The sequence below is a fragment of the Haliotis asinina genome, chromosome 7 (assembly GCF_037392515.1).
Source record: "Haliotis asinina isolate JCU_RB_2024 chromosome 7, JCU_Hal_asi_v2, whole genome shotgun sequence".
Taxonomy (NCBI): domain Eukaryota; kingdom Metazoa; phylum Mollusca; class Gastropoda; order Lepetellida; family Haliotidae; genus Haliotis; species Haliotis asinina.
This window is the reverse complement of record NC_090286.1, coordinates 67,071,075-67,083,078: the sequence shown is the minus strand read 5'-3', so window position 1 is coordinate 67,083,078 and position 12,004 is coordinate 67,071,075. Positions and strand designations below refer to the sequence as shown.

General features: G+C 43.6%; 1 protein-coding gene across 1 annotated transcript; it reads left to right on the top strand.

The window, feature by feature from the left end:
* The first annotated feature begins 8,817 nt into the window (after positions 1-8,817).
* On the top strand, positions 8,818-10,083 carry LOC137292136 (FMRFamide receptor-like). The gene has a single exon (XM_067823677.1). It carries the CDS (start codon positions 8,818-8,820, stop codon positions 10,081-10,083), a length of 1,266 nt encoding a protein of 421 aa, XP_067679778.1.
* The last annotated feature ends 1,921 nt before the right edge of the window (positions 10,084-12,004 follow it).

Genomic DNA, 12,004 nt, shown 5'->3' with positions numbered 1-12,004 from the left:
GGATGGATGGACTGACGACCAAACATGTGAACGCCTACGTCCAGCAGAACCCCCTGCTGCGACCCTTTACCAAGGGACCTTTGCCCGAGATCACTTTGCCATCACCGTGCTAAGTGAACGACACGGACCTTATCCTAAAGCTTACATCATCAACACGGACCCAGTCATCTCCCGGGACAACACTGGGTGTGCGTGTATCGTCCAGCACTGGGTGTCTTTGACTACTTTGACAGTTATGGAGTCGACCCCACCCAACTGCATCCCAACTTTCGGAATGCCATGGCCTACAGTGGATGGCTCGCACAGCGGTGGAATGTTCAACCAGTTCAATCCTGGTTCACTGCCTCATGTGGAATGTACTGTTTGTTTGTCCTGGCTCATCGTGCCCGCGGATGGACTTTCGACGACATGATGGAACAGTTTGATCCCTTCAACACCCTCGTCAATGAAGAACGTGTGAAACGCTGGTTTCAACTCACACGCCTGCCAGACAACAACAACGACGTCCAGGATCCACAGCCCTGTCAAAGGACACAAACTTATCGTTCTGATGTTATGATGTTCTCTTCATGTTCGAGTTCATACCGTTTGTAAACAAAAGATCAGGGACGCCCTTAATCCTGACTCTTTTGTCACCATGGTTCTTGTTAGCGGGGAAAATAAAACGTTAAAAAAAACACACACATGCCTTGTTATGATTGTCATGGTATAAAAGCATTCTTTAGAGAAAGTTGGATGGTCCTGAAAAGGACCGCATTTGTTTCGTTGTGGTGATCACAACGACCACAGGGGCGGCATCATGCAGTGACACGGGTGAATGGTTATCTTGGTTTTCATGGGACACTTGGCCCCGTGAGTCAGGTGACGATGATACGTATCTTTCAACACCGTGCCGCAATACACGCATTGAAAAGTCCCGCTGTAGTCATCCGTTCCCTTACAATACACGGGAAGCCTTCCAAGGCACTGGCGACACTGCCATGGCGGCAAGTGCCGCCATGATGGAAAAGCCGGTGGTGGTGGAGGGATGGGCGCTGGCGACGGTGGGAGTGACGGTGTTGTCTTCACGGAGATCAGTTCTAGGTCCCAGTTTTCACAAAGTTCCGTCATGGATGCAGATGACTGACTGACTGATTGACTCCTGTCCCCCTACACCTCCGGTTATATAAAGGAGACCCATGACGTCAGGGACGCCCGCGTGCGGTCGCGCGTGCGGGCCGTGACGTCGCGTCCGCACGCGCGCGACCCTGACGCCATGGCTGTGACGTCGTCGAGGCTATATAAACGTTGCCATGGCTAGTCACCCTCACATATCGCCGACTCCGTGTGTGACGAAGATATGGATACACGAAAAGTGAAAATGGTCCGACCAACACCTTACCGAAGAAACTGTGGACGGAAACAATGTCTCCGGTGCAGCCCGACCCTCCTCCACATGAAGAAGGAAGAAGAAGAAAAAGAAGGGACAACGCCCCTCATTCCTACCACCACCACCACACCCCCACCACAACTAGAACCCGTCATGAAGATTGAAGACGACGATGACGACGACGGGAGCTAGCACGACAGCGCGACCACCACCAACCACTGCGAGAACAGGCACTACACCCAAGAAAACAGCAAACGCGGAAATGGTGCCATTACAAGAATTAGCAGACCAATGGCGATTCATCATGTGCCCTACCTGTCTGAAAGCCCGGCCATCCGATCGATTCGATGCCAAGTTTTACGTATGCCTCTATTGTGGTGGGGGTGTCCCCAAAGGAACACAATCCCTCCACGATGATATTTGTCCCGGCAAATATGTTTTCCGAGGCCTCAAACTCATCTGCCGATGCTGACTGTGAGCATCTACACCTCACGGCCCTTTTCAGGGCCACCCACATGCTCCCTAAAGACTGCTTGAAACACGATGCATCCCATCCCATCTCCGTCGTTCCTCTCTTCCCTCCTCCCCTCTCCTCCCCCTCTCCTTCTCTTCCCTTCCCTTCCCTTCCCTTCCTCCCTCGTCCCGTCCCCGTGTCGTCCGTCTGCCGCCATCTTGAAACACGCTCCCTCTCGCGAGATCCCGCGAGATCGCACACACAAACCACCATTGCTTAGCAACACCCCCGTCGCTAAAGACCATGTCATACCTCGTACACACCAACTCATGACGTCATCACAGTTCAGTCGCATGACGTCGCACCCCGTACACACCAAGTGATGACGTCATCCTAGAACAATCGAATGACGTCACATCTCGTACACACCAACTCATGACGTCATCACAGTACAGTCGCATGACGTCGCACCCCGTACACACCAAGTGATGACGTCATCCGAGACCAATCGAATGACGTCACAATGGGGGTCACGTGACCGAGAACAATCGAACGACGCCAGGGTGGCATGGTACACTACTCCCCTCCTTACAGATCTACACACAGACTTCGATGTTTATGTTAAGTGTCAGGCTGATCACGCCTCACTCAGTGAAGCTGGAGAAGTGGCTATGTTTGCACAGAAAAGCGATGATTACTCCACCTCTAGTCTGTACATCCCCTGGAGTGACCATGTGCTTGGTGAGCAGATATCTATTGATCAGACTCCGGTCTACATTATAGGCTCTCGTCTCCCACCAATGTATTGGACCGTGCGTATAGGGAAGAAATAAATACTCCTTCGGGAGTATATGACACACACTCCTGTAACGGTGAGACACTTCTGCTCTACAAGACATGCAATCTAGATCGAGAATAACTCTTCTAGCCTTCAATGAACGGAATTTGATATCTTTCATTGCACTTGATGATCCTATATTATATACATATACACGCAAATGTAGGCATATCCAAAGTATCATTGTCTTGTTTTCGTCAAGACAGAACATAGATGTAATGTTACTGGTTACGCTACAGATAAACGTCAGCCTTACAGTATATCTGATCAGTATCCCATGCAGCTATACTTAGGCACAGACAAACGTCAGCCTTACTGTATATCTGATCGGTATCCCATGCAGCTATACTTAGGCACAGACAAACGTCAGCCTTACTGTATATCTGATCGGTATCCCATGCAGCTATACTTAGGCACAGACAAACGTCAGCCTTACAGTATATCTGATCGGTATCTCATGCAGCTATACTTAGGCACAGACAAACGTCAGCCTTACTGTATATCTGATCGGTATCCCATGCAGCTATACTTAGGCACAGACAAACGTCAGCCTTACTGTATATCTGATCGGTATCCCATGCAGCTATACTTAGGCACAGACAAACGTCAGCCTTACAGTATATCTGATCGGTATTCCGTACAACTATACTTAGGCACAGACAAACGTCAGCCTTACAGTATATCTGATCGGTATCCCATGCAGCTATACTTAGGCACAGACAACCGTTCAGAAAGTTCACATTGAATGTAAATGATTTCTCCTCCCCTTAAGAATATGCCTTTTATTACCTTGGTTGCATAGTCAAGTCAGTTCACGCTTCAGCTGAAATTTCTATCCCTACAGCAAAATTCCAATCCCATTTGAAACCTTACTGGAAAATGACAGTCTAAAATATTACCATAATTCAATGCTATGTGCTCGTGATGAACGGGTCTCACATGGAAACCCACGTAATAGTGACGATGTATACAATGTAAAATATAAACATACGAAGCGTATCTTTAGAAAACAACGTCGTCACTCCAAAATCAAACTAATACAAATCAGAGTTTACAAAGCTTAACACAAGTGGTAAAGATAATATACGAGATGACGTGCAAGAAGATCTCCTATTCTTACGTTGTAATAACGCTATTGTCTCATATGAATATATTCCTCAGATGTTTAATATTGGTAGTGTTTTACAAGTACACAAAGGCCATGGTAAAAGTAAGGGTCATCCCTCTAATTGTAGAGGGATTACGCTTCCTTCTGTCATTGGTAATTTATTTGAATGACTTTTGCTTTGTAGAACTGAAAAGTTGGCAGAAGAACACAAAGACTTTCCACATCTTTTTCAATCTGGATTTGAAAAGGGTTAGGTTAGGGTTACGGATAGGGTTAGGGTTAGGGTTAGGGTTAGGGTTAACCCTAATCTAACCCTGAAAAGGCTCCATGGATTGCTGCGGTTGTATGACGCGAAAGTCACTCTTACTATACGGACAACGACTCCATGGTGTGTCGTACTTTCATGGACCATGGAAAGGCCTTTGATAGAGTTTGGGTCAATGGATTGTTTTATGAATTGTGTCATTCTGGAATAACCTGAAAACTATGTCGTCTTGTCGTTTTATGTGGTGATCCATGCAATCTTATAAAGTTGAAAAAAACGCGATGAAAAAAAGCCCGAGAAGTCGGAGTTCAAACGATTCACTAAATTTAACCTACCTCAGGCTATACGCCACATATAAAATAAATTGATTTATGACTCGTGCACCCCAGCCTTGTCTCTGCCACATTATGTAATTAGGCAGGTGTGATACCTGTACACATGGCATGGTTTTTATGTCTGTGGGTTGCAAACAAACTACATCCATTTTTCTCGGATGACTGGATCTGACGGCAACTGGTACAAACTGTTGTCAGCTTCAAGTCCTGCTTTGTGCTTGGACGAATAACAGTTTACACCCACGCAGTAGTTCACCATCTCTACTGAGATGATTTCTGATTGGATCGAATGCAAATTCAGAGAACATATAATTACAAAACCCATCGTCTCTACATGTATATACATTCTTTATGGATAACAACTTCTTTTAGTGTGTATGATTTTGTTTGACAACGGTATATGAATCCATACTGAAACGATGCAACAAGTACACTAAAAGAAGTTGTTGTCCATAAAGAATCTTATTTTCTTGTGACTCGCCATACTTCTAAAATCAAACAGATCATCTTTCTGTACACACAATGAGCCCTCAGCGTATCAGCAATTGAGCCAGCCAATCGCAAGCCGTCGTTACACTTGAGTCCACCCCCACCTGCTATGACTTCGTTTCGAAGGAAGTTAGCCCAAGTACAAAATACTGCACTTTTGAATCGCGATTGTACGCTTATAATTTTGTCTATTTGTTTTTACAAACAGCAATGTATATTATATGTCATGAATAAGTGATAATTGTTTTAATTATGTCTGATTTTTTGGTTGCATGTGACCTTTAAGTGTAAAGGCGACTTATCGTACATTTTCCACGTATGACAGGGTGTTTGCCAAGGTCCTGTTTTTTCAGCCTGGTTGTTTACGTTTTATATTAATGATTTGTTTGCATGAATCCAACAACTATCGACTGTGTCGCTCTTGGGGTAATACTCCAGGTATTCTTCTACCTGATGACACCACACTTCCTAGCTGTACTACTAAACTGATTCGGTCTGTCTTAAATATTCTATATGATTGTGTAAACAGGTGGCATCTCAAGTTTAATGCCAGCAAAAAGTGAAATTATCATTTCATCAGCATTTGCAACAATGCTTTTCCAGGCGTCTACATTGGCAGAAACAACATTCCAGTGAAAACAAGTGTTGTTTCTGCCGGCGTGAATGTGTGTACATCAAGATTATCCTCTGCTCGCACTCTCCAGATATGTGAAAAACATGGTCATCTCCCAAGGAATATGATATGCTGGACTTAGTGAGAAAACAATGCCTCTTCTGCAAAAAGGTTCAAGGTTTATTTAAACGGTCCAGTTCAGTTATTGCCAGAAGCTACTGAGGACTCATTTCCAGACAGTCTACCTAGAGCAACAAACCTTCATATTCCCCGAGAGATTAATACTTGTCGATATCAGTTATGTCCTTAAGAAAATGTTCTGTTATAGATTTACACAGTTCATGTGCCATGACGCTCCTTCAGTATGTCTAAAGTGTCAGACGTCATCCATCTTTTGTGTGTTTTTTGGTGAGAAAATATGGAATATATGACTTAAATACGTACCTGGAAACTTGCGTATTTGCAAGTAAACTACTGTGGGCTCATGAAGGTAAAACCATTGTTCATGACGAAGACAACAAATATGTTATTTCAGAATTTTCTACAAAAAGCAGATTTAGCACGGTGTCACTTTACCTGTGAAAAGTGCAGGTTGTGGTGTCTGGCCTTAGATATTGCATTGCTATTACACTTCTACCCTTACGTAATTCAGCCTCGTGAATGTCTGCGGGGCACGTTTGCCTATGACATCGTTAAACATGTATTCCTTTACTGTAATGAAACGCAGTGTTTAAGAGACAGACTGATGGAATACTTAATAGACACTCTTGACGTAGAAACGTTTAGTAACCTATGAGATACCGATGACGATATATTACTGTTTTATTCTGGGGTCTTCCTACTCAGTGCACGAAGGCCTTGAGTATGAAACATGGGCAATACGCGTGAGTCGAATATGCAGAAATATTAAGTTGTGCAAACGCTATTTGTATGCATGTGTTTAATTTCGGACGTATAAATACTTACTACTGTATATCCGTATAATTCCAGTTTGATCTACTTGTTATAATGTACCTGGAAACTATGTGCTTATCTACATATGTCATTATATCTCTACATCTATATCTTTGCTGTGAAAACGTACCGATGAATTTCATTTTAAACATAAAACTATATCGAATAAAGATCGTGAATCTTCACAATTTTAATCGTTTGTCAAACAACTTTCACCCTAAATTGAATACGATTCTGAGATGCTGAGATACGACGATGTATATTTCTCTGGGCTGAAGAGCCGTTATGACGCTAATGTCAGACTAAATCATTTCAATAAGTTTCCCCATCTACGACTATGTCGACGATGAAGAATCGCCGTAGAACCAAACAATAATAAAACATGGCTGCTGCTGTCTTCATCTCTACCACTGACTCTTGTCTTCCCTTATCCCTTAAACTACCACCCGAGACGCTCTTGGACAGATGGTGGAGAAGAAACACGGAAGGCAAGAGTCAGTGGTAGAGATGAAGACAGCAGCAGCCATGGTTTATTATTGTTTGGTTGAATGATGGTCGAAATGGTATACACAGTGGTAAACATGTGACAGAAAGCACATCGGGACTGAATGGCCAATGATCCCGATGTGGAGACCCGCTCTGTCACTTAACCCATTCAGAAGTCCGACGGCGATTCTTCATCGTCGACGTAGTCGTAGATAGGGCGACGGCCTTGGCCGACACCCCGACTACCCGCACAATCCGTCCACTTCTGTCGTTGATTTGGTTTCCCTGCATAGTTCCCGTGGCTGGTCTCCTTGGTTGGTCTCCCTGCTTGGTCTTCCTGGTTGTGGTCTCGCTGAATGGTCTCGCTGAGCTGACCATATCAATCAGGTTTTACACACAGACCTATTACGCCACATTGTACAAGGTCACTGGCCCATGCACATGTACATACGTAAGATTCGCCGACATAGGGAGGTGTTAATTGACATGTATTGATAGCGTTTGAGAATTAAGGGTCCTGCCCGGAGAGGAGTGTATGATAAGAGAGGGAACACCGACTGTTTGCTGAATACATTACATAGACAAAAAGGATAGATTTTCGGTGCACTTGGGACTTATATTGAAACAAATAGATCGTTTGAATAAATGAAGTTATAAAGAAACTTATTGAAATGATTTAGTCTATGGCACTAATGTAAGCTGACATAAGTGCAATCATACGACGATGTATATTCCCTCAGGCTGAAGAGCCGTTATGATGCTAATGTATGTTGCTATATGTGCAGTCATACAACGATATATATTCCCCTGGCCCGAAGAACCGTTATAATTCCTGTTGATCGTTCTGCTGGATAACGTCATGTACATGTTTGAACTCATGGGCCAGGTGCAGGAATACCCACATATGTCAGAAACAACTCGCAACACGTTCTAGCTGCAGGTTTCAGCTCTGTGCCTATAACAAGGGTCCAAATTGAAATTTGTCACTAATAATTTAATCTATCAAATTTTGTTTTACAGGAATCGTTAATTCCTGTTCCTAGTTCACTTGATGACAGATTGCCATTAGTTAGACTGGTATGAGCATATACCAAGCTATCAGGTACAATACACACTCAACAATATATTGCAAATCAGCCATCTGTTCTTGTCAGCCTAATCTGCAGATATTGGCTGTGTGCCTATATTTGTCAATGTGCGGCTACTAGTCCATTCTTTCTTTTGGCGTATCTTAGAAACTCTTCAGGTTGGTAACCATGGCTTGACATCATAACTGACATTGTGGTCATTATTCATGATAAGCCGCAAGAGCAATACTTGCTATCCGACACAGAATCCTATAAGACATAATCGAACATTAAGATAACGTGACGCGCATGTCCTAGTAAAAGTGGTTCCTAAAAGTGTTGGTTCTCCCTCATCCCAGCTGAGTTATAATGTTTGGTACGTGTCATGAGACGGCATTGATTCCATCCGTCACACTCCGTCATGGCTCAAGGGACACGTGCCTTCTTGCACTATCAGAAAGGGTGTCTCTCGAGACAGCTGGAAATGTTGAACCCTGTCATTAACTGAATGTTTGACTATATTGCAGAGTTTATATCTGACAACTGGGCATCTGGAGTTTGTATACTTCAAGGAACTGGTGATAAGTGATTACGACATCGGTCAAGAACTAAGACTGATTCAGGTGTCACCGAGTGGTGAAAAATCAACAGCACAAGTTCAACACCAAAATACCTCACTTTGTAAACTTTAACATTCTGTTTCATGCAGAATCATCTGTATGAAAAGAGATTGAACAGATATGTTTCTGATTACGGAACACTATTAGCGCGGCCATTCTTTGTGTTACATACGTAAGGAACGAACGCAGTCAGCAACAAACGCGTTCATTAATCTGACAATGCAGGGGGTAGAGGACCACGTTACGTTGACATGTCAGTCGGATGGCACGCCCTACACGTGTTGTGGGCAATCAAACACAACGTGGCCAGATTCCAATTCAACTGGGATTTTCATCACCAAAAACTATACAGCTATGAACCTCGCAAAGGCCTTTTTCCAGGCGAGAGTGTTTCGGATTGGTTATGGCTATGTTCTTTTCATAATCTGTTTTGCCGGAGTGTGCGGCAACATGCTTGTATTCTGTGTACTCACACGCAAGGCTTTGAGGACCTCTACCACAGCTGTATACCTACAAGTTCTGGCATTGACAGACACACTGGTCCTTATCACGTCTATCTTTCGGTACAAAAGCTATAAAGTTCTATTGACCGAAAAGGTCAACACAGAGGCTGTGTTCTACTTGGAACCTTACATCGAAGTTTACGTGGAGCCATTTTTCTGGATCTTTCTTGGTGTTTCTAGTTTTGTTACGCTGCTTCTTTCAACAGAGCGCTACTTGGCGGTGAAATACCCGCTCACCATGAAACGTACTTGCACCGTTCAGCTGGTAAGTGTCTGCATCGTCGCTGTCATCCTTATCGTTACTATCATAACTATTCCCATCTTCCTCAGTTATGAAATCAGACACATTATGTTCCATGATATCCAGACAACTATTGCCTCCGCAACATATTTCGGTATTCATGAACATTATGTGTGTACCTACACGCACTACATCTTGCCCCTGGTTTGGTACATGTTTCCCTGGCTGCTCCTCGCAATTATCAATACCCTTCTTGCGCTACATGTCAGACGATCGTCAAGAATTAGAGTTGGCATTCCAAACGTCGTCGACCCAAACCGCAACCTTTCCCTCCTCATCATCCTCGTCGTGCTCGTGTACATGGTTTGCAACTTCCCAAGATGCATCATATCCATCATGACGTTAGTGGACACCAACGGCTCCAACTGTCTCAAGGACACACGCACGCTATCCAATCCCAGGTACTCCGGGGCATACCTTGTTTCCGTTGTTGTGGCCGACATCCTGAACGTACTTAACAGTTGTGTGAACATCTTCGTCTACTGTTTCGTCGGTACCAAGTTTCGAAAGGAGTTGAGAAAACTGATCCTGTGCCAGCCGTGCCACAAACACACTACAGTCCTAATCAACAACACTATTCAGGTGACCCTCACCCGTTCCTCAGCGGACTCGCTTCGTCAACATAATCGCCCCAACATAAATATACCGGCGAAAGGGAATCAGTTTGTCGATGCAAAGTAGAGGAGATATAGACTATGGTACAGATGACAGTATTTCAGGTCATTGTGTTAATGAAACTGAAAAGTTAACACATGAACACACTTGATTTGTTTGGAACTTGTTATAGATAGTGAACAGTATTTCACTTACATAATAACATTGACATTGGTGGCATTTCCAACCTCGGGGAAGAATTGATCTGAATTGTTAACGATCATAGGTGTTTGGCCAGGATAAGAGACGTTATTATGCAAAGCAAATACAGGCAATCTTGACAAGTAGGGACAGTGGTCGGCGCCAGTCAGATAGATCTCAGCGTATCAGACACTGTCCCTATAACAGCATCTGTAATAAGCTCTGAAGGTTTGTCACCGTCTGCTTAGGAAAAACTGTAAGGAGCTCAGCATATCAATCACTGTCCGCGCAAGTAGAAATAAAGAACTTTGCAGATTCTGATATCGCACTTTTGATTTGCGATTATAATTTTGTTTATTTGTTTTTTTTGTCTCAATCAGCAATGCATTTTGTGTATCACGAATAAGTGATAACTGTGTTTTAATTATGTCTGATTTTTTTATTGCATGTGACCTTCACGAACCACAGTGTGTCAGTTAATTACTGTCCGCTTCAGTTAAACCATAAGATCATCAGCAGGTCAGTCACCGTCTGCGTTAACTAGAACTAAAGAACCTCAGAAGGTCAGTCACCGTCTGCGTTAACTAGAACTAAAGAACCTCAGCAGGTCAGTCACCGTCTGCGTTAACTAGAACTAAAGAACCTCAGCAGGTCAGTCACCGTCTGCGTTATCTAGAACTAAAGAACCTCAGCAGGTCAGTCACCGTCTGCGTTAACTAGAACTAAAGAACCTCAGAAGGTCAGTCACCGTCTGCGTTAACTAGAACTAAAGAACCTCAGCAGGTCAGTCACCGTCTGCGTTAACTAGAACTAAAGAACCTCAGAAGGTCAGTCACCGTCTGCGTTAACTAGAACTAAAGAACCTCAGCAGGTCAGTCACCGTCTGCGTTAACTAGAACTAAAGAACCTCAGAAGGTCAGTCACCGTCTGCGTTAACTAGAACTAAAGAACCTCAGCAGGTCAGTCACCGTCTGCGTTAACTAGAACTAAAGAACCTCAGCAGGTCAGTCACCGTCTGCGTTAACTAGAACTAAAGAACCTCAGCATGTGAGACACTGTCCCCTGAAGTAGAACTGTAACAACTTTAGCAGGTCAGTGACTGTCTGCATATGTAGAACTGTAAGAACCTCAGCATGTGAGACACTGTCCCCTGAAGTAGAACTGTAACAACTTTAGCAGGTCAGTGACTGTCTGCTGAAGTAGAACTGTGAGGGCCTTAGCATGTGAGACGGTATTCCCTTTAGAAGACAAGGTGCTGTTTAGAGAACTGTCAGGACCTCTGAATGTCAGATGTGGGAATACGACCAAGACTATACAGACTGCCCTTATGTAGAACTTTTAGAAAATCAGAAAATCACACTCAACAAGAACGGAATGGGAACTAGTTTTCTTGCTCAAATGGAAACCTTTCTTGCCAGAAAAACATGGACTCTTCCAATGATCTCAAACTTAGAATGATCTCAGATGTCACAACCAAAGCATAACATTGGCAACAATTCTTCTTTGAAAACTAAATCTATGTTAATTCACCTCATGAAGGAATAAGAATAAAGAAATTGTCATCCATATAAAGTCGTGCCTTTATGTGTATTACTTCTAAATGCCATTCAGACATGGTTACTACCATGCTTATTTTTGATTGCTTGTAATACACGCGTGAATGTTCTTTTGCATCCACAGCCCGAATTTCAGAATTTATTTTCCATGCTAACTGAGACGTCAAAAGCTTTGAGTATCCCTCCTAAAGCCAGCCTGTGACTCTTCTACTTTCTGGTATTCACTAACCCACAGAATACGTCTTTCATAC

Excerpts from the sequence above, each read along its gene's own strand:
- LOC137292136 (XM_067823677.1), top strand. The coding sequence starts at position 8,818 with ATGCAGGGGGTAGAGGACCACGTTACGTTGACATGTCAGTCGGATGGC.